At 55.4% G+C, this 24262-nt stretch overlaps 1 protein-coding gene across 1 annotated transcript in view; it reads left to right on the forward strand.

Annotated features, from left to right (window-relative positions):
- Positions 1-24262, forward strand: part of Sntg2 (syntrophin gamma 2) — a 189229-nt gene that overhangs the window by 107037 nt on the left and 57930 nt on the right. The window contains exons 11-13 of the mRNA XM_042670490.1: positions 6371-6498; positions 15399-15528; positions 17791-17829. Of these exons, the coding sequence (XP_042526424.1) occupies positions 6371-6498; positions 15399-15528; positions 17791-17829 (297 nt within the window). The remainder of the gene's footprint in view (positions 1-6370; positions 6499-15398; positions 15529-17790; positions 17830-24262) is intronic.

Raw genomic sequence — 24262 nt, forward strand, 5'->3', positions numbered from 1 at the left:
CTGTGTCCTCCACAGCCTCCTCACCCCACAGTGCCTGTGTCCACAGCCTCCTCACCCCACAGTGCCTGTGTCCACAGCCTCCTCACCCCACAGTGCCTGTGTCCACAACCTCCAACTCCACAGTGCCTGTGTCCACAGCCTCCTCACCCCACAGTGCCTGTGTCCTCCACAGCCTCCAACTCCACAGTGACTGTGTCCTCCACAGCCTCCTCACCCCACAGTGCCTGTGTCCACAGCCTCCTCACCCCACAGTGCCTGTGTCCACAGCCTCCTCACCCCACAGTGCCTGTGTCCACAGCCTCCAACTCCACAGTGCCTGTGTCCACAGCCTCCTCACCCCACAGTGCCTGTGTCCACAGCCTCCAACTGCACAGTGCCTGTGTCCACAGCCTCCTCACCCCACAGTGCCTGTGTCCACAGCCTCCAACTCCACAGTGCCTGTGTCCACAGCCTCCTCACCCCACAGTGCCTGTGTCCTCCACAGCCTCCAACTCCACAGTGCCTGTGTCCACAGCCTCCTCACCCCACAGTGCCTGTGTCCTCCACAGCCTCCTCACCCCACAGTGCCTGTGTCCTACAGCACCTCCTCACCCCACAGTGCCTGTGTCCACAGCCTCCAACTCCACAGTGCCTGTGTCCACAGCCTCCTCACCCCACAGTGCCTGTGTCCACAGCCTCCAACTCCACAGTGCCTGTGTCCACAGCCTCCTCACCCCACAGTGCCTGTGTCCTCCACAGCCTCCAACTCCACAGTGCCTGTGTCCACAGCCTCCTCACCCCACAGTGCCTGTGTCCTCCACAGCCTCCTCACCCCACAGTGCCTGTGTCCTCCACAGCCTCCTCACCCCACAGTGCCTGTGTCCACAGCCTCCTCACCCCACAGTGCCTGTGTCCACAGCCTCCTCACCCCACAGTGCCTGTGTCCTCCACAGCCTCCAACTCCACAGTGACTGTGTCCTCCACAGCCTCCTCACCCCACAGTGCCTGTGTCCACAGCCTCCTCACCCCACAGTGCCTGTGTCCACAGCCTCCTCACCCCACAGTGCCTGTGTCCACAGCCTCCAACTCCACAGTGCCTGTGTCCACAGCCTCCAACTCCACAGTGACTGTGTCCTCCACAGCCTCCTCACCCCACAGTGCCTGTGTCCACAGCCTCCAACTCCACAGTGCCTGTGTCCACAGCCTCCTCACCCCACAGTGCCTGTGTCCACAGCCTCCTCACCCCACAGTGCCTGTGTCCACAGCCTCCTCACCCCACAGTGCCTGTGTCCTACAGCACCTCCTCACCCCACAGTGCCTGTGTCCTCCACAGCCTCCTCACCCCACAGTGCCTGTGTCCACAGCCTCCAACTCCACAGTGCCTGTGTCCACAGCCTCCTCACCCCACAGTGCCTGTGTCCACAGCCTCCAACTCCACAGTGCCTGTGTCCACAGCCTCCAACTCCACAGTGACTGTGTCCACAGCCTCCTCACCCCACAGTGCCTGTGTCCTCCACAGCCTCCTCACCCCACAGTGCCTGTGTCCACAGCCTCCTCACCCCACAGTGACTGTGTCCTCCACAGCCTCCAACTCCACAGTGCCTGTGTCCACAGCCTCCTCACCCCACAGTGCCTGTGTCCTCCACAGCCTCCTCACCCCACAGTGCCTGTGTCCACAGCCTCCTCACCCCACAGTGCCTGTGTCCACAGCCTCCTCACCCCACAGTGCCTGTGTCCTCCACAGCCTCCTCACCCCACAGTGCCTGTGTCCACAGCCTCCTCACCCCACAGTGCCTGTGTCCACAGCCTCCTCACCCCACAGTGCCTGTGTCCACAGCCTCCTCACCCCACAGTGCCTGTGTCCACAGCCTCCTCACCCCACAGTGACTGTGTCCACAGCCTCCTCACCCCACAGTGCCTGTGTCCACAGCCTCCTTGCCCCACAGTGCCTGTGTCCTCCACAGCCTCCTCACCCCACAGTGCCTGTGTCCACAGCCTCCAACTCCACAGTGCCTGTGTCCTCCACAGCCTCCTCACCCCACAGTGCCTGTGTCCACAGCCTCCTCACCCCACAGTGCCTGTGTCCACAGCCTCCTCACCCCACAGTGCCTGTGTCCACAGCCTCCTCACCCCACAGTGCCTGTGTCCACAGCCTCCTCACCCCACAGTGCCTGTGTCCTCCACAGCCTCCAACTCCACAGTGCCTGTGTCCACAGCCTCCTCACCCCACAGTGCCTGTGTCCTCCACAGCCTCCTCACCCCCAGTGACTGTGTCCACAGCCTCCTCACCCCACAGTGACTGTGTCCACAGCCTCCAACTCCACAGTGACTGTGTCCTCCACAGCCTCCTCACCCCACAGTGCCTGTGTCCACAGCCTCCTCACCCCACAGTGCCTGTGTCCTCCACAGCCTCCTCACCCCACAGTGCCTGTGTCCACAGCCTCCAACTCCACAGTGCCTGTGGCCACAGCCTCCTCACCCCACAGTGCCTGTGTCCACACTCTCCTCGCCCCACAGTGCCTGTGTCCTCCACAGCCTCCTCACCCCACAGTGCCTGTGTCCACAGCACCTCCTCACCCCACAGTGCCTGTGTCCACACTCTCCTCGCCCCACAGTGCCTGTGTCCACAGCCTCCTCACCCCACAGTGACTGTGTCCACAGCACCTCCTCGCCCCACCCATGACACCGGCCGCGTGTCTTGTGAGTGTCAGTTACCCCAGCACCCTGTGACATCCACATCCTTGAGGTCTGGCGCTGGCTTGTGTGCTGCCCCTTCTGACAGGAAGCCAGAGGACACATTCAGCTTTTCCTTCATCATGATGGCGTTCAGGCCATCATGTCCATCCATTTTGCTTTTGCAGCTTGTTGGGGACATATCGTCTGTAAGCCCATGCCTTATTTAATTCAAGCATCTGTAAGTCACAGAGGGCTGGGCAGGATGCTTCTACACTGCTCCCTGGCTGTGCTGCTCTCCTGATGATTCACCCGCTGGCTGGCTGGCACAGGGTGTCACCCAGTGTCTGCCGCAGACGGCAGGGCTCTGCCTATCACCCGGTGACTGCTGTGGATGGCAGGCTCCGTGCCCGTCACCCGGTGACCGCCGTGGACAGCAGGGCTTTGCCCGTCACCCAGTGACCACCGCAGATGGCAGGGCAGAATTCCTGCAGTGGGAGTCCTCATCCACAGATAAAATCCCATCCTGGAATACATCTCATCCGTGTGGTGGACAGTAGGAAGACAGAGCTGCCCTGCCCCACAGTGGCCCTGGAGCTGGTCAGGCGTACAGAGCCAGGCCCTGGCTGTAGGAGTCCTGATCCCTGGCCATTCACTTTCTCCTCTACCAAGAGAACTGCCCTTCCTGGCGGCACAGTTCACACCCAAGCCCAGCTGTCCTGCGTCTGCCCTTCAGGAGTCGGTGCAGTTGGCATTTTCCAAGTTTTATTCTGAGGACATTTTACACGTCCACTTTATCTGCCCTGTGAGGCAGGGTCCCTTTCCCCACTCCTTCCCAGAGGCCCCAGTCACAGAGTTCAGGGCTTGACCTGGGCCCGGGAGGAGGAGCTGAGAGTGGAGACTGGTGTGACCCAAAAGAGATGTCTGGCATCATACGTGTGCCCACAGCCAGGGCTGTCTGTGGGGTCACCTCCACACGCGGCGTGCTACAAACACGGGGTCAGGGCTGTGGGGTCACCTCCACACGTGGCGTGCTACAAACACGGGGTCAGGGCTGTGGGGCCACCTCCACACGCGGTGTGCTACAAACACGGGGTCAGGGCTGTGGAGCCACCTCCACACACGGTGTGCTACAAACACGGCGTCAGGGCTGTCTGTGGAGCCACCTCCACACGCGGTGTGCTATATGAACGGGGTCAGGGCTGTGGGGCCACCTCCACACGCGGCGTGCTACATGAACAGGGTCAGGGCTGTGGGGTCACCTCCACACGCGGCGTGCTACATGAACGGGAGTCCCAGCCTGGTGTGGGGAGTCCAGCACCCCCGGGGCAGCACTTAGGAGACAGCGTGTGCTTCCTGTCTGGAGTCCAGAGGCTCTGAAGACCGCGTACGCAGCTCGTGGACTGTCTTTAGAACCAGAGTCAAAATGCTGTCGTTTCTTCTGGCAAGAGCCGCGCATGTGTGTGTGTGTGTGTGTGTGTGTGTGTGTACGTGTGCATGTGTGTGTACGCATTCCTTAGTGCACAGAGGTTTCAATTAACTACGTTGGCTTGTGAATTCAGTGCATCGCAACCATGTCACCACCGTCCTCCTCCTCCGTCTCAGCCCCGGCTCACAGATCACAGCTCACAGATCACGGCTCACAGATCACGGCTCACAGATCACGGCTCATAGATCACGGCTCACAGATGTTCAGCTCACAGCTCACAGATGTTCAGCTCACAGATCACAGCTCACAGATGTTCAGCTCACAGATCACAGCTCACAGATGTTCAGCTCACAGATCACGGCTCACAGATCACGGCTTACAGCTCACAGATGTTCAGCTCACAGATCACAGCTCACAGATGTTCAGCTCACAGCTCACAGATGTTCAGCTCACAGATCACGGCTCACAGATCACGGCTTACAGCTCACAGATGTTCAGCTCACAGATCACAGCTCACAGATGTTCAGCTCACAGATCACAGCTCACAGATGTTCAGCTCAAAGCTCACAGCTCACAGATGTTCAGCTCACAGATCAGATCACAGCTCACAGATGTTCAGCTCACAGATCACGGCTCACAGATCACAGCTCACAGATGTTCAGCTCACAGATCACGGCTCACAGATCACAGCTCACAGATGTTCAGCTCACAGATCACGGCTCACAGATCATGGCTTACAGCTTACAGATGTTCAGCTCACAGATCACAGCTCACAGATGTTCAGCTCACAGATCACGGCTCACAGATCACGGCTTACAGCTCACAGATGTTCAGCTCACAGATCACAGCTCACAGATGTTCAGCTCACAGATCACAGATGTTCAGCTCACAGATCACAGGTGTTCAGCTCACAGATCACGGCTCACAGATGTTCAGCTCACAGCTCACAGATGTTCAGCTCACAGATGTTCAGCTCACAGATCACAGCTCACAGATCACAGCTCACAGATGTTCAGATCACAGCTCACAGATGTTCAGCTCACAGATGTTCAGCTCACAGATCACAGCTCACAGATGTTCAGCTCACAGCTCACAGATGTTCAGCTCACAGATCACAGCTCACAGATGTTCAGCTCACAGCTCACAGATGTTCAGCTCACAGATCACGGCTCACAGCTCACAGCTCACAGATGTTCAGCTCACAGATCACGGCTCACAGATCACGGCTTACAGCTCACAGATGTTCAGCTCACAGATCACGGCTCACAGATGTTCAGCTCACAGATCACAGCTCACAGATCACAGCTCACAGATGTTCAGCTCACAGATCACAGCTCACAGATGTTCAGCTCACAGATCACAGCTCACAGATGATGTTCAGCTCACAGATCACAGCTCACAGATGTTCAGCTCACAGATCAGATCACAGCTCACAGATGTTCAGCTCACAGATCACGGCTCACAGATCACAGCTCACAGATGTTCAGCTCACAGATCACGGCTCACAGATCACGGCTTACAGCTCACAGATGTTCAGCTCACAGATCACAGCTCACAGATGTTCAGCTCACAGCTCACAGATGTTCAGCTCACAGATCACAGCTCACAGATGTTCAGCTCACAGCTCACAGATGTTCAGCTCACAGCTCACGGCTCACAGATGTGCGCTGACGTCAGGACGCATTGGCCCTCCATCCTCTTCCACGCATCTCCCTCATTTCCCTCCCAGCTTCCTGGGATTAATTCTGTGGGACTGGGAGTTCATTGTTCAAAGGAGTTACACCACCCTTTAGTGAATGTGTGTGTGTATGCATTTGCCAGTGTACGTGTACACCCATGTAGTTGAGATCTCGTTCTACGCAGCACGCTGTCACCAGCCCTGATTCTGGAGAGGGCAGCTGACAGGGCTGGCTCACGCCCTCTGCTCCCACCCCTCACATGGTGTCCTGGACGCACACTTGCTTTAGCCCACGTTTGGGCTGGCTGGGCCTCTCTCCGCCTGTGTCCTGGTGGTGCAGGGCTGGGTCGTGGCTGTCGTGTTCCACACCACGGGCCCCTGTCCCCTTGAGCTTTCTCCCCTTTATGCAAAATGTTGTTAAACAGCACCCCGACATTCTTTTACACTCAAGGAAGAGAATACGTGGTACCTGGGGTGCTGGAGAGGGTTTAATGTGCTCTTCTCCATAGACGGCAGTTTACTTCTGGGACAGGCTGCCTCCTCCCCGGGCGCTTCCCCCACACCGCACGTCTGAGGATTCGGGCTGATTGACTCTCGTTTGTTTTGTGCAGGCTCCGCCGCCGCCCTCCTCACCCATAGCTAATGAACCAAAGTTTGAGAAGCACTGGCTGGACAGTGTGTCCGTGCCTCTGTCCGTGGCCCGGATCTCCAGGTACAAAGCTGGCACGGAAAAGCTCAGGTGTGTGCCTTCAGGTCCGGGGAGGGGTGCCTGCGTGCCCGGCACAGCGGCCCATCGGCTGCCCTGTGGTGCTGTGGCGGTTGCCGATTGTGCTGTGATGCTCTGTGGAGCTGGAGCTTGGGGGGATGGTGGAGAACGGGGGAGGAGGACCACAGCCATCAGAGATGCCGACGCGGATCAGGCTCTGCGCTGTCTCATGGCCGTTGTCACCACAGGAGAAATTCTATTTTCCATTCTAAACGTTCACAGAATTAGGATCAAGATGATGAGTCTGAGTCTTGTCTAAAGGGCAAATAACTGCAGAAAAGCCATTTAAACTCAGTGGGCTTTGTTTTCTTTATGAATAGAATGAGAGGTTGGTCTAGCACCTGAGCTCAGTAATGCTACTCGTCTGTGGGCTTTGTTAGTTTAGTAATCATGAGCAATGCCTGTGGCGTGCTCTCTCTGCAGAGCGGTTTTGCTGTCAGTGGTGGGGCAGCACTCTGTCTGGCTCCATGGAGCCGGAAGCAAGCAGTCAGGGCTCTTCTGCTTTAAGAGGGCAGCAAGACTGCAGCCCGGCCACCAGCCAGTCAGCGCAGGAAAGTCTCACTGTAAACAGAGCCTTCGTGAAATGTGGGTGTGTGGTGTGTGTGTGGCTGGAGTGTTTGTGGTGTTCGTGGTCGTGGTGTGTGGACAGACAGTGCAAAGCCATGAGCTCTCTTCACTGGGCCTAGGGGCAGGCACTGAGCCACTGGCCTCGCTTTTGAGGAAGGACAAAATAAGAAAACAGGAAGGAGGTGATGAGATTATTATACATACGCACACGCATGCACACATACGCGTATACATACACATGCACACGTGCACATACACAGAGCGCCCTCCCAGGTATGCACCGTGGGAGGAGACGCTGTGGACCTGGAAGTGTGTCCGTGTGAGGCCTGCCTTCCCTCGCCCCGTCTGCTCTGGCAGGCAGCCTCTGCCAGTCTGTCTCTGAGGAGCACCGGGGATTATTATTATCTGCGCACAGCACTGCCAGTGTAAGCTTTCAGAAGGAGATCTTTTCTCCTTCACCGAGCAAGATAAACTCATCACAGGCCCTCTCCTTTGAACGTAAACTTGATGCAACTTTTCTTTGTGTGTGGAGGTTTACTGGGCTTTCAAGATATGAGCTTAAAGTGCATAGAAAGGGTTTTAAAGTTTGAGGACCTGAGTCACAGTCAATGAAAGAACATAAGAAGGCACGGGCCTGTCCCTGGTCCCATGCCGGGCTTCTGCCCAGCTCCGGGCTTTGTCTCTGTCTGTGGAAGCCATGCCCACTCCTGGCGCTGTGAGCTCTGGGGTTGGGCGGCTGCCCACCCCGGCCAGCCTAGCACCGGCCTCTTCACCTCAGCAAAGCCAGCACACAGGAACCCACTGCCAGGGCTCAAGGAGAGGACTTGGTAATGGGACGCTTGTCCAGGAAAATTAATACCAGATCAGGGAGGAGCCAAGCTTCTCCACCTTGACTGGAAGAACTGATGGAGAAAGTTCTAGAATGCTCAAACGCCAGGGTGTGCAGTGGTTCCAGTGCTTCCTCTGACTCCTTAGATGAAAGCATCAAGATGGGGCGGGGAGGGGAGGGGTGGGTGGCACTCATATACCGTGGGCCAGTGGTGTCACATGGAGACAGGGCCGCTGGTGTCACAGGGAGACAGGGCCGCTGGTGTCACACAGAGACAGGGCCGCTGGTGTCACAGGGAGACAGGGCCGCTGGTGTCACACAGAGACAGGGCCGCTGGTGTCACAGGGACACAGGGCCGCTGGTGTCACAGGGAGACAGGGCCGCTGGTGTCACACGGAGACAGGGCCGCTGGTGTCACACAGAGACAGGGCCGCTGGTGTCACAGGGAGACACCGTGGTGGTGTCACACCTGGACGGGGCGGTGCCCGTGCTGTGGTGAGGGCAGGAGGGCCTTGCGTCCTGCAGGCAGCCGCGCCTGGGTTCTGGGTTCTGGGTTCGAAGGCCTGGAGGTGGTCGGACGCCGGCAGGCAGGGGCGGCTGGCTGCACAGAGGCCGCTCCCTTTCTGCTCCGATTGGGTGGCACATTCTTTGCTCTTTCTAGCCTCGTACCGAGCTAAGCCTTCCTCTCTGTGGTTTCCATGAAGACTGGAGCCACGTGGATATGTGAGGATCGCTACGTGGTTTTACGCAGGACGTGCCAGCCGGCTCTGCGTCGCTTCATATAAATGCGGTTGCTGGGGATGCACACTCAAATTGACACTCATTTAATGTCTTCTTGGCCCTCCCAAATTTATTGAATACTTATTCTTAGGTAAATGTAAAGAATGGATACGGTTTTGTTAAAACAGCGTAAGAATTCTTTTCACATTGACCTATTTTAAATCATACAGAAAGGCAGAAGTAAAAGGAGAGAAATATATAATTTTGTCTTCTTGTAGTTAAACTCTCCTGAGGTTATCTTACTCCTTTTGGTGTTTCCATGAAATCAATGGCAAACTCGCCAGAAGTGGACACAGGGGTTTCTGGGGCATGCTTGAGAACCCTACCGACTGGGACATGATTGGAAAGGAAAGACAAACATCCCGGCCAGATCTCCAGATGAAGCAGACAATACAAACACTCCCAGGATGTTTCCCATTCTGAGCAGTAACCAGGTTCTGGAAGCCCGGGTCCCTCCAGCTGGGTCCCTGGACTGTGTCAGCTGCCAGCACACACAGACCCCGGTCCCCACACACACAGACCCCGGGTCCCCACACACAGACCCCGGGTCCCCACACACACACACAGACCCCGGGTCCCCACACACACACACAGACCCCGGGTCCCCACACACACACACAGACCCCGGGTCCCCACACACACAGACCCCGGGTCCACACACACACACAGACCCCGGGTCCCTACACACACAGACCCCGGGTCCGTACACACACACAGACCCCGGGTCCCCACACACACAGACCCCGGGTCCCCACACACACACACAGACCCCGGGTCCACACACACACAGACCCCGGGTCCCCACACACACACACACAGACCCCGGGTCCCCACACACACAGACCCCAGTCCCCCCACACACACACAGACCCCGGGTCCCCACACACACAGACCCCGGGTCCCCACACACACAGACCCCGGTCCCCACACACACAGACCCCGGGTCCCCACACACACACACACAGACCCCGGATCCCCACACACACACAGACCCCGGGTCCCCACACACACACAGACCCCGGTCCCCACACACACAGACCCCGGGTCCCCACACACACACACACAGACCCCGGATCCCCACACACACAGACCCCGGTCCCCACACACACAGACCCCGGTCCCCACACACACAGACCCCGGTCCCCACACACACACAGGCCCCGGGTCCCCACACACACACACACAGACCCCGGGTCCCCACACACACACACAGACCTCGGGTCCACACACACACAGACCCCGGGTGCCCACACACAGACCCCGGGTCCCCACACACACAGACCCCGGGTCCCCACACACACACACAGACCCCGGGTCCCCACACACAGACCCCGGGTCCCCACACACACAGACCCCGGGTCCCCACACACACACAGACCCCGGGTCCCCACACACACACAGACCCCGGGTCCCCACACACACAGACCCCGGGTCCCCACACACACAGACCCCGGTCCCCACACACACAGACCCCGGGTCCCCACACACACACACACAGACCCCGGATCCCCACACACACACAGACCCCGGGTCCCCACACACACACAGACCCCGGTCCCCACACACACAGACCCCGGGTCCCCACACACACACAGACCCCGGATCCCCACACACACAGACCCCGGTCCCCACACACACAGACCCCGGTCCCCATACACACAGACCCCGGTCCCCACACACACACAGACCCCGGGTCCCCACACACACACACACAGACCCCGGGTCCCCACACACACACACAGACCTCGGGTCCACACACACACAGACCCCGGGTCCCCACACACACAGACCCCGGGTCCCCACACACACAGACCCCGGGTCCCCACACACACACACACAGACCCCGGGTGCCCACACACAGACCCCGGGTCCCCACACACACAGACCCCGGGTCCCCACACACACACACAGACCCCGGGTCCCCACACACAGACCCCGGGTCCCCACACACACAGACCCCGGGTCCCCACACACACACAGACCCCGGGTCCCCACACACACACAGACCCCGGGTCCCCACACACACAGACCCCGGGTCCCCACACACACAGACCCCGGTCCCCACACACACAGACCCCGGGTCCCCACACACACACACACAGACCCCGGATCCCCACACACACACAGACCCCGGGTCCCCACACACACACAGACCCCGGTCCCCACACACACAGACCCCGGGTCCCCACACACACACACACAGACCCCGGATCCCCACACACACAGACCCCGGGTCCCCACACACACAGACCCCGGGTCCCCACACACACAGACCCCGGGTACCCACACATACACACAGACCCCGGGTCCCCACACACACAGACCCCGGGTCCCCACACACACAGACCCCGGGTCCCCACACACACAGACCCCGGGTCCCCACACACACAGACCCCGGGTACCCACACACAGACCCCGGGTACCCACACACACACACAGACCCCGGGTACCCACACACACAGACCCCGGTTCCCCACACACACACAGACCCTGGGTCCCCACACACACACAGACCCCGGGTCCCCACACACACAGACCCCGGTCCCCACACACACACACAGACCCCGGGTCCCCACACACACACACAGACCCCGGGTCCCCACACACACAGACCCCGGGTCCCCACACACACACACAGACCCCGGGTCCCCACACACACAGACCCCGGGTCCCCACACACACAGATCCCAGTCTCCACACACACACAGACCCTGGGTCCCCACACACAGACCCCAGGTCCCCACACACACAGACCCCGGGTCCCCACACACACAGACCATGGATGCTAACTTTGTGTGTGGCTCCAGTGACCCAGGATAGACTCCTGTCATGAGTGTCCTGCCACTGTGGAAAAAAGCCTCCCAGAGCAACAAAGGTCACCTTTAAAACGTTACACAAAAATAGAAAGTTGAAAACAGTGACAAGGTTGAATGGCTGATTTCCCACCCGATAAGAAATTCTGTGTGTCCATGCCCAGCCTTCACCTGGCTTCGGTCATCTGACAGGTTTTCCTCTGGAGGAAAACCAAGGACGCTGCCTAGTTTTTAGGAGGGAGTTGAAGGGCAGAGACCCCAGGCATCTGTGAGGGGCAGGGACCGCAGTGTCCATGAGCCCAGGGACCCAAGTGTGTGTGATCACAGGGACCCCAGTGTGTGTAATCACAGGGACCCCAGTGTGTGTGATCACAGGGACTGCAGTGTGTGTGATCACAGGGACCCCAGTGTGTGTGATCACAGGGACCCCAGTGTCTGTAATCACAGGGACCCCAGTGTGTGTGACCACAGGGACCCCAGTGTGTGTGATCACAGGGACCCCAGTGTGTGTGATCACAGGGACCCCAGTGTGTGTGATCACAGGGACCCCAGTGTGTGTGATCACAGGGACCCCAGTGTGTGTGATCACAGGGACCCCAGTGTGTGTGATCACAGGGACCCCAGTGTGTGTCATCACAGGGACCCCAGTGTGTGTGATCACAGGGACCCCAGTGTGTGTGATCACAGGGTCCCCAGTGTGTGTGATCACAGGGACCCCAGTGTGTGTGATCACAGGGACCCCAGTGTGTGTGATCACAGGGTCCCCAGTGTGTGTGATCACAGGACCCCAGTGTGTGTGATCACAGGGACCCCAGTGTGTGTGACCACAGGGTCCCCAGTGTGTGTGATCACAGGACCCCAGTGTGTGTGATCACAGGACCCCAGTGTGTGTGATCACAGGGTCCCCAGTGTGTGTGATCACAGGGACTGCAGTGTGTGTGATCACAGGGACCCCAGTGTGTGTGACCACAGGGTCCCCAGTGTGTGTGATCACAGGGTCCCCAGTGTGTGTGATCACAGGACCCCACTGTTTGTGATCACAGGGAGCCCAGTGTGTGTGATCACAGGGACCCCAGTGTGTGTGATCACAGGACCCCACTGTTTGTGATCACAGGGTCCCCAGTGTGTGTGATCACAGGACCCCAGTGTGTGTGAGCACAGGGACCCCAGTGTGTGTGACCACAGGGTCCCCAGTGTGTGTGATCACAGGGACTGCAGTGTGTGTGATCACAGGGACCCCAGTGTGTGTGATCACAGCGACCCCAGTGTGTGTGATCACAGGACCCCAGTGTGTGTGATCACAGGAACCCCAGTGTCTGTAATCACAGGGACCCCAGTGTGTGTGATCACAGGGACCCCAGTGTGTGTGATCACAGGGACCCCAGTGTGTGTGATCACAGGGTCCCCAGTGTGTGTGATCACAGGACCCCAGTGTGTGTGATCACAGGGACCCCAGTGTGTGTGATCACAGGGTCCCCAGTGTGTGCGATCACAGGGTCCCCAGTGTGTGTGATCACAGGGACTCCAGTGTGTGTGATCACAGGGTCCCCAGTGTGTGCGATCACAGGGTCCCCAGTGTGTGTGATCACAGGGAGCCCAGTGTGTGTGATCACAGGGACCCCAGTGTGTGTGATCACAGGGATCCCAGTGTGTGTGATCACAGGGTCCCCAGTGTGTGTCATCACAGGGACCCCAGTGTGTGTCATCACAGGGACCCCAGTGTGTGTGATCACAGGGTCCCCAGTGTGTGTGATCACAGGGTCCCCAGTGTGTGTGATCACAGGGTCCCCAGTGTGTGTGATCACAGGGACCCCAGTGTGTGTGATCACAGGGAGCCCAGTGTGTGTGATCACAGGGACCCCAGTGTGTGTGATCACAGGGACCCCAGTGTGTGTGATCACAGGGACCCCAGTGTGTGTGATCACAGGGAGCCCAGTGTGTGTGATCACAGGGACCCCAGTGTGTGTGATCACAGGGACCCCAGTGTGTGTGATCACAGGGACCCTAGTGTGTGTGATCACAGGGACCCCAGTATGTGTAACCACAGGGACCCCAGTGTGTGCGAAGGGTAGGGATCCCAGCGTCAGTGGACAGAGCCGATAGGACAAGTCCGTGTGTGTGCTGTCATCTGTGGTTCTGTTAGTCATGCATGGGTTGGAAGACTTTCTCCACCCTTTGACGGTGGTTTCTGATGAGAAGTCAGACCTTCGTTGTTGGTGTTCCGCTAGTAGGATCATGGTGTTTGCTTTCCCCCTCCCCCCAGCTTGTTCCATTTCTTTCCAAACTTCTCCCTCCCCCCCCCCCCGTTTCCCATGACTCTCTCAACTTACCTAGTCAACACCTCAGACCAAGCCAGTGCTTTGCCCAAAGCCCTTTTAACTCCTTCGCTGTACACTTGGGATCAGATGTACATCCTCGTTGTGTCCTCAGCAATCATGGGAGTAGGTTGCTAATAAATGCAGCAGAACAGAGAAAGTACAAGTGGATCGAAGCAGCTCCTGAGGGGTCTAAGGCGGCCGCACAGGGAGACCAGGCACCATAAGGTCCCGGTGTCAGAGATGGATGGTGTTCGGCCATGAAGAATTTCTGTGAAAGGTTCATTCTACTCTCAGTTTTCTCCTCCTACAAAGGGCCCAGTGTTCAAAATACCTTATTTATCGTGCTCAGTATTCCACGAGGAAGAAATACGAGCTGGACGTAATTCAACCTTACATTCTAATTCAAGAAATGCTAGTTAAGCTGGGGTGAACCTAGTCAGGTGTATCTGCTTTAGAAGGAAAGATTGTTCGCTCACGGAGAACTGGTCTGATACACCGGCTCAGAGACACGCAGAGAAGTTCCATAATTCCTCCTTTTTCCTTTCCCCTCTCTTTCCACCTTGACTGGCAAAGCTCTGATGAAATTCACTTCAGAGGGGTTATTAGAATACAACGTAGTGTGGACCTTGGTTTTCAAAACGTTGGGTTTTGTTTGTGAGGTTTTGTGTCTCACTCCCTGCTGCAGTCAACAGAGAAACAGGTTACGTGAATTAATCTGCATTATTTTCTTGAAAAGTGAACAGAAGTATAAATAGAATTCCATTTTTGAACTTGGCTTTTGAAAGTCTGCATGATAGAAAAAAGAAACGTGCTGGATCGCGTGTCTATTATTAGTGAATTCGCCAGAATAACAGTGGCTCATAGCTAAGTCATGGAGCTTCAACTTCTTAAAGCTCAGCTACAAAGTACCAGATATGTTCTTCTAGAGCCATGGTGACCACAAGCATTGCGTGTGCTCATAGTGCCCATGGTAACAGTAAGATAGTGTGTGTTCCCAGTCCCCATGGTGGCGTGACAGTCGGAGTGTGTGTGCCACAGTCCCTTGCTGATGACAAGCCTTGTGTGTCCCAGGCCCATGGTCACACCCTGCAGTGTGCTCACTGGTCCTGATGATGGGTCTGTCTCGACATCTGTGGCAGGAGCTTACCTGCCCAAGACAGCCAGCACACCGAGCGTGAGGGGCCTTCCAAATCATCCCTGCACTGGAAGCCTATAAAAAATAGTAGCTACAGGGGCTGGGAAGGTGGCTCAGTGGTAGAGCGCTAGCCTTGAGCTGAAGAGCTGTGGGACAGCGCCCAGACCCAGAGTTCAGGCCCCACGACCAGACCCCCCCCCAAAAAAGTAGCTACAGAACTTCTCCACGAGCAAGCCTCTCTTCCCACGCGAGCTGCTTTCCACGTGTTCACTGATCGACACGAGCTCCTGAGTGCAAGGGTTGTCCACCTTCGTCTGTGTAACGTGCTCCAGGGTGTTGGTTAGGAATGCAGGTACCCACTGCTGCTTTGGTGGCCAGGGCTGTGCCTCCTCCCCGAGGGCTTGCTGAGCCACCTCTTCTCCCTCCCACAGGTTAAGTGCCTTTGAGGTGGTAGCACAGGATGGAGCCAGCTCCGGCGTCCTCCAGTTCTGCTCGGCTCAGGAGTGCACAGAGTGGCTGTGCGCGGTGTCAGCCAACATCAACAGCCTGGTCCTTCACAATGTGAGCACAGCCCCGGGGACAGGACAGTCACGAAGGATGCGCGTCGCTGCAAATGACCCTCCGCAAGGCTGGACCTGCAGGGCGCGTCTGACCCCCAGGCTAGAGCTTAAACTATCTAGAGATGTCCAAAGGAAGAGTTCAGACTGAGTCACATGCGGATATTTCCCCATCCCAGGAGCTTTCTCCTCTCGGCCCCTCCCCTCCTTTCCACACACAAGCACAGGACCTGTTTCATGCATACACATTGGTGTAATATGTTACGTGTACTCGAGGATGCTTAATTGGGTTAAAAATGTAATTACCCAAAGATGATGGAAATGTACAGGAAAGCTTCCTTAACCAAAAACACTAATCTGGGCCAGAAGAAAACAAATCTGTGCCCTTGAGTGATGTGTTTGATGTTTAAAGTCAAGAAAACTTCTCAAAGAAGAGAATTAATGAGACAGAGGAGAAGCAGACCACATCCCCACCGTCTGCCATTTCACGGCACTGTAAGCCTCAGCTAGCCCAGGCTGGCAGGGGAGTCGGGCAGCACTGGCACCTGGCCAAAGTGGCCAGTGCCACGCCCTGCCTTACCCCCCCAGCACTGGCCAGTGCCAGGCCCCGCCTTACCCCCCCAGCACTGGCCAGTGCCACGCCCTGCCTTACCCCCCCCCAGCACTGGCCAGTGCCACGCCCTGCCTTACCCCCCCCAGCACTGGCCAGTGCCAGGCCCCACCTTACCCCTCCCGGCGCCTTGGCCAGTGCCAGGCCCTGCCTTACCCCCCCCAGCACTGGCCAGTGCCAGGCCCTGCCTTACCCCCCCCAGCACTGGCCAGTGCCAGGCTCCGCCTTACCCCTCCCGGCACCATGGCCAGTGCCAGGCTCCGCCTTACCCCTCCCGGCGCCGTGGCCAGTCCCAGGCCCTGCCTTACCCCTCCCGGCACCGTGGCCAGTGCCAGGCCCCGCCTTACCCCCCCCGGCGCCGTGGCCAGTGCCAGGCCCTGCCTTACCCCTCCCGGCACCATGGCCAGTGCCACGCCCTGCCTTACCCCCCCAGCACTGGCCAGTGCCAGGCCCCGCCTTACCCCCCCCAGCACTGGCCAGTGCCAGGCCCTGCCTTACCCCTCCCGGCACCATGGCCAGTGCCAGGCCCTGCCTTACCCCCCCCCCAGCACTGGCCAGTGCCAGGCCCCGCCTTACCCCTCCCGGCGCCGTGGCCAGTGCCAGGCCCTGCCTTATCCCCCCCAGCACTGGCCAGTGCCAGGCCCCGCCTTACCCCTCCCGGCACCGTGGCCAGTGCCAGGCCCCAGGGCCTTGTCCCTCCCAGCACCTCTACCCTGTTCTCACACCCCATGTCTGGTGTGGAGTGGAGCAGCCGGGCTGGAGGGCATACACCAGCCCTGCTGACCTGCACGCTGGCCCTGCCTGTAGCTGGGCCACCCTAGCAGCTGCCAGCGAGGGAGGCATGTGAGATCGCTGGGCTGAAGTAAGACGTGAGAGTTCCATTCTGATGACCTTTCTATTCTGAAATTATATAAGAAAGTTCCTTACTAAAGTTGTAGTTTTCATGTTTTGACACTTTGAATTCCAAAAATATGCAGGTGGATAGAAGTTAAAAAGAAACAATGGCCGGGCGCTGGTGGCTCACGCCTGTCATCCTAGTTACTCAGGAGGATCTGAGGATCAAGGTTCAAAGCCAGCCCAGGCAGGAAAGTCCATGAGACTCTTATCTCCAGTAAACCACTAGAAAACAGGAAGTGGCACTGTGGCTCAGTGGAAGAGCGCTCACCTTGAGCTCAAGAGCTGAGGGACAGCACGCAGGCCCAGAGTTCAAGGCCCACAACTGACAAAAAACAAACAAACAAAAACCCAGTGATGCCAGATCAGTATTTGCATACATGCTGTATGTACAGGCTGCATGCGTGGTTCCCCATCTGCTCTGTGGGATGGGGTGGTGAGGTGGGGGGGGCCGGGGAAGAACAGGTACTCTAGTTGTCCCTGGGCTTGTTCTGCTCCTACATAAGTCACGGTAATGTTTTAGAAACTAAGATTGACCTCTCATGGTTTGGAGAAACGTAAGGGGGACTCGGTGTGAGCTTTGATCATTGCCCATCACATGTTTTCCAAATGCTGAAATCTAACCCTCTGTTTGTGTCACAGCTAGACTTGTATCAAATGCTGAGATTTGGGAAAGGAAGATTGTGATGTGCTTTAGACAGGCTGGAGACCGAGGGCATGAATATACTTGTGTGCTGACTCTTTGCTACCCTTTCTCTACAGATGAAGATGGCAAATAAATGCTGTTCTCCTTCGGACCAGGTAGGAACTGCGGGTTTCACCTTGATTCTGTAACAAATCTCCAAAGTAATCAGATCCTTTCTTGCAAATGTGAATTGGACATTTAGACAGGAATTAACTGTAATATGTACTAGAGCAATCTGATTACCTGTGACTTCCATGCATAAGCAACTTGTCTATGGGCAGCTGTAAACATTTTATAAGAAAATACGTTGTACCTGTATAATTTAGGACTGGCCTGTTGGACGGCATCCTTATGATGACAGGAGTTAATGCTGGTGTGATCCTGACCCCGTGCCCTGGACCTGGGGGCTTTGCTCTCGCAGTCCTGGGGGCTTTGCTGTCACAGTCCTGGGGGCTTTGCTGTCACAGTCCCCCTGTCCTGGACCTGGGGGCTTTGCTCTCACAGTCCCAGTGTCTAGTGCTCCCGCAGGCCCCGCTTCAGACCCGCCAGCCCTCAGTCATCAGCCTTACTGGCTCAGTGAGGACAGCTCTGCTTTGGTGCAGCTCAGTGGAGACCAGCCACAGCCATTGTAACAGAGCCATTTCAGTGTGAGGCCGATTAATTTCAAGCCACTGTTATTCTATTTCCTTTCTAATAAACTTCTGGTTTTATTGGATGGCAGTGCCTGGGATTAAGCTATTTTGTACGTTTTCATTATAGTTCAGAGGAAGCAGGCACGGGAGGGCGTCTCTGTTTGATGCCTGCCAGCTTGGCAAAGCTCAGTAGCAATGTGAGGATCCAAGACTTGTTTCTAGAAGGAAAAGTGCTCTTCCTATCCGGGAGTACTGAAAATCATGGGGCACTCAGGCTGCTTTGAATTAGAGCCACTAGTCTATATTCTTACCTTAGGTAAGCAACACTAAAAACTGTCCTGAATAGAACTTTTAATGTTTCTCCAAATTAATCAACTGTTTACCTTTTATGCAAGTCGGTGGGGGTTAGACATTTCACAAATGTCTCCCACGTAACATGGGATTTATTTTACACTTCTACAAAATCTGCGTTCTCCACTGTGTGCTGGCGTCTGAACGGAGTTCTCATGGCCTCCCTGCCAGCACACCCCGGCGGCGTCCCTGCTGCTGAGACACTGCCCTGAATTGGCTCTGCCCTCTCTATGTGGTGCTTTCCATTTGAAGCCTCATGAGAACTCACAGACTGCACGTCTGTGTGTGGAAAATCAGCTCCTGCAAGCCCCCAGGTGCCTCAGCTCCCCGCCGGCCTGGGAGGAACCACAGCGCACTCTGCAAACCAGGCCACCCCGGTGAGCGGACAGGAAGGTGCGAAGCCCTCTTTGAGAACAGCCTATTGGAAAGCAGCGGTTGCAGGACTTGACTCAGTGATACTGAGCAACACGGGACTCTCACGAGTGTACGGGAATTACCTGTTACTACGGGAAAAGTACTCCTCTGCAATCAAGCCTTGTTTTCCCACTTTGACATGGCTTCCCTCATCACCACAGGGCAAAAACACAAGAGGGGCACTGAGACCCTGGACCGTCAGAAAAGCCGTGGAGCCAGGACCAAGACCTAACAGGCGTGAGGTGGTGGCTCAGCTCACCTCCTCAGAGAAGCCGTGGAGCCAGGACCAAGACCTAACAGGCGTGAGGTGGTGGCTCAGCTCGCCTCTGCTCCAGCCCCGTGAACCTGCCCTGCGCCTGGCTTGGATGACCCTGGCGCTGACAGCCCTCCTCCACTCAGTCCTGCATTCTAATCCAACCCAAATAAGCATGGCCGGTGGAGCCTCAGCATCTCCATCTCTGCAGTAAGGACGTCACACTGTGGGTCTTTTTAAACTTTGACTTTCCATGTCACTTGAATTTTCCCCAGGGTTTGAATTCGTCTGTTTGGCGTGGACTGGGATCAGGAGAGTCTTGGTTCTGGACCAGCCACGGCAGAGAAGACCATGAGACTCCACAGACCTGCCTTTCAACCTCCATACCTCCACTGTGCACATATCCAAAGGAGAGCACATGAACGTGCCAGAAGGACACCTGACAGCTGTTTACTGTAGCCCTGTTCACAGGAGCCAAAGAAGGATCAACCCCGATGCCAACAACAGACAAACAGATAAAGACGTGGCACTGATGTATACTGCATATGCACTATACACACAATATATACTATCGAATACTATTCAGACATGAGACATGGTGTCCTTTTCAGGAAAATGGATGCAAATAAAGAATATTATATTGAACAAGACAAAACCAGATCCAAAACAAGATATCAAACATGTTCACTCTCGTGTGAAAGCTACATCAAAAAGAAATGCACACTTATGTACATATGTATATATTATGCTCATACACATAATTATGTATGGATAAACATAGAACATGACTCTAAGGGACAATTTAGGAAAAGAAGGGGAAAGGGAAGCAAAAAAAGGAAAATACAGGGTGAATAATTTTGGTATATATTGCTACTATGTATGAAAACACACGGCCTCGATAAAAGTTGTTCGTCACTAGTTGGTTGAGGCGAAGAGAAACAGGCTGTGCAGTGGGTGGGAAGCGGTGGGGTCATGGGATAACAAAAAGGAGGAAATAGTTAAAGTGGACATTGGAGTGTATGAAAACGGAGCGATGAAGCCTGCCAACAAACGTTAGAGAAAGATATAACTGGAAAATGGAGAGTGCTAGTGGGCATGACTTTCATTAGAATACACAGTGTACAAGTGTAGAAGTAATAATGTAAGTGCATAAAAAGGATAAAGGTACCCTCCCTCAATATTATTTATCAGCAGTAGTCTAAAGGGAAAAAATGCATAAAGCAGCCATTGTTTCCAATAATAGCTTATTTCTGTGCTAATGGAGCTGGGCAGTGATATTCTACAGAAGTGGTAACTATGTTCACATCTAACTAATTGATGATTCAGATAATTAACAGCATGACTTACCAACATGCTTTCCAGAAGAGCAGCTTATTACTACACAATATGTAATTCTTGTTGAATTAAAGTGCCACTCACGGGAATGGGAAGGTGGCTCAATGGTAGAGCGCTTGCCTTGAGCTCAGCACTCACGGGAATGGGAAGGTGGCTCAAGTGGTAGACCGCTAGCCTTGAGCTGAAGAGCCGAGGGACAGCGCCCAGGCCCAGAATTCAGGCCCCACGACCGGACACCCCAAAAAAAGATGGGGGAAGAGCCAAGCAATAGTTGCCGGGCTTCCGGAGCCTCCCCTATGATCCCAGGCCAGCAACACAGAGTGACAGCTAGAGGATCATCTACCCACACAGAGTGACCTCCACTGTAACTGACAGCCAGAGGATCATCTACCCACACAGAGTGACCTCCACTGTAACTGACAGCCAGAGGATCATCTACCACACAGAGTGACCTCCACTGTAACTGACAGCCAGAGGATCATCGACCACACAGAGTGACCTCCACTGTAACTGACAGCTAGAGGATCATCTACCACACAGAGTGACCTCCACTGTAACTGACAGCCAGAGGATCATCTACCACACAGAGTGACCTCCACTGTAACTGACAGCTAGAGGATCATCTACCACACAGAGTGACCTCCACTGTAACTGACAGCCAGAGGATCATCGACCACACAGAGTGACCTCCACTGTAACTGACAGCCAGAGGATCATCTACCACACAGAGTGACCTCCACTGTAACTGACAGCCAGAGGATCATCTACCACACAGAGTGACCTCCCCTGTAACTGACAGCCAGAGGATCATCGACCACACAGAGTGACCTCCACTGTAACTGACAGCCAGAGGATCATCAACCACACAGAGTGACCTCCACTGTAACTGACAGCCAGAGGATCATCTACCACACAGAGTGACCTCCACTGTAACTGACAGCCAGAGGATCATCTACCACGCAGAGTGACCTCCACTGTAACTGACAGCTAGAGGATCACCTACCACACAGAGTGACCTCCACTGTAACTGACAGCCAGAGGATCATCTATCACACAGAGTGACCTCCACTGTAACTGACAGCCAGAGGATCATCGACCACACAGAGTGACCTCCACTGTAACTGACAGCCAGAGGATCATCTACCACACAGAGTGACCTCCACTGTAACTGACAGCCAGAGGATCATCAACCACAGAGTGACCTCCACTGTAACTGACAGCTAGAGGATCATCTACCCACAAAGAGTGACCTCCACTGTAACTGACAGCCAGAGGATCATCTACCACACAGAGTGACCTCCACTGTAACTGACAGCTAGAGGATCATCTACCACACAGAGTGACCTCCACTGTAACTGACAGCTAGAGGATCATCGACCACAGAGTGACCTCCACTGTAACTGACAGCCAGAGGATCATCAACCACAGAGTGACCTCCACTGTAACTGACAGCCAGAGGATCATCAACCACAGAGGATCAACTACCACACAGAGTGACCTCCACTGTAACTGACAGCTAGAGGATCATCGACCACAGAGAGTGACCTCCACTGTAACTGACAGCCAGAGGATCATCTACCACACAGAGTGACCTCCACTGTAACTGACAGCCAGAGGATCATCTACCACACAGAGTGACCTCCACTGTAACTGACAGCCAGAGGATCATCTACCACACAGAGTGACCTCCACTGTAACTGACAGCCAGAGGATCATCTACCACACAGAGTGACCTCCACTGTAACTGACAGCCAGAGGATCATCTACCACACAGAGTGACCTCCACTGTAACTGACAGCTAGAGGATCATCTACCCACACAGAGTGACCTCCACTGTAACTGACAGCCAGAGGATCATCTATCCACACAGAGTGACCTCCACTGTAACTGACAGCCAGAGGATCATCTACCCACAAAGAGTGACCTCCACTGTAACTGACAGCCAGAGGATCATCTACCACACAGAGTGACCTCCACTGTAACTGACAGCCAGAGGATCATCTACCACACAGAGTGACCTCCACTGTAACTGACAGCTAGAGGATCATCTACCCACACAGAGTGACCTCCACTGTAACTGACAGCCAGAGGATCATCTATCCACACAGAGTGACCTCCACTGTAACTGACAGCCAGAGGATCATCTACCCACAAAGAGTGACCTCCACTGTAACTGACAGCCAGAGGATCATCTACCACACAGAGTGACCTCCACTGTAACTGACAGCCAGAGGATCATCTATCACAGAGTGACCTCCACTGTAACTGACAGCCAGAGGATCATCGACCACACAGAGTGACCTCCACTGTAACTGACAGCCAGAGGATCATCTACCACACAGAGTGACCTCCACTGTAACTGACAGCCAGAGGATCATCTACCACACAGAGTGACCTCCACTGTAACTGACAGCCAGAGGATCATCTACCACACAGAGTGACCTCCACTGTAACTGACAGCCAGAGGATCATCTATCACAGAGTGACCTCCACTGTAACTGACAGCCAGAGGATCATCGACCACACAGAGTGACCTCCACTGTAACTGACAGCCAGAGGATCATCTACCACACAGAGTGACCTCCACTGTAACTGACAGCCAGAGGATCATCGACCACACAGAGTGACCTCCACTGTAACTGACAGCCAGAGGATCATCTACCACACAGAGTGACCTCCCCTGTAACTGACAGCCAGAGGATCATCTACCACACAGAGTGACCTCCACTGTAACTGACAGCCAGAGGATCATCTACCACACAGAGTGACCTCCACTGTAACTGACAGCCAGAGGATCATCTACCACACAGAGTGACCTCCACTGTAACTGACAGCCAGAGGATCATCTACCACACAGAGTGACCTCCACTGTAACTGACAGCCAGAGGATCATCTACCCACACAGAGTGACCTCCACTGTAACTGACAGCCAGAGGATCATCTACCACACAGAGTGACCTCCACTGTAACTGACAGCCAGAGGATCATCTACCACACAGAGTGACCTCCACTGTAACTGACAGCCAGAGGATCATCTACCACACAGAGTGACCTCCACTGTAACTGACAGCCAGAGGATCATCTACCACACAGAGTGACCTCCACTGTAACTGACAGCTAGAGGATCATCGACCACACAGAGTGACCTCCACTGTAACTGACAGCTAGAGGATCATCTACCCACACAGAGTGACCTCCACTGTAACTGACAGCCAGAGGATCATCGACCACACAGAGTGACCTCCACTGTAACTGACAGCTAGAGGATCATCGACCACACAGAGTGACCTCCACTGTAACTGACAGCCAGAGGATCATCTACCACACAGAGTGACCTCCACTGTAACTGACAGCTAGAGGATCATCGACCACAGAGAGTGACCTCCACTGTAACTGACAGCCAGAGAATCATCTACCACACAGAGTGACCTCCACTGTAACTGACAGCCAGAGGATCATCTACCACACAGAGTGACCTCCACTGTAACTGACAGCCAGAGGATCATCTATCACACAGAGTGACCTCCACTGTAACTGACAGCTAGAGGATCATCTACCACACAG

The sequence above is a fragment of the Dipodomys spectabilis genome, unplaced genomic scaffold, assembly GCF_019054845.1.
Source record: "Dipodomys spectabilis isolate Male_0828 unplaced genomic scaffold, ASM1905484v1 ptg000561l, whole genome shotgun sequence".
Classification (NCBI taxonomy): Eukaryota; Metazoa; Chordata; class Mammalia; order Rodentia; family Heteromyidae; genus Dipodomys; species Dipodomys spectabilis.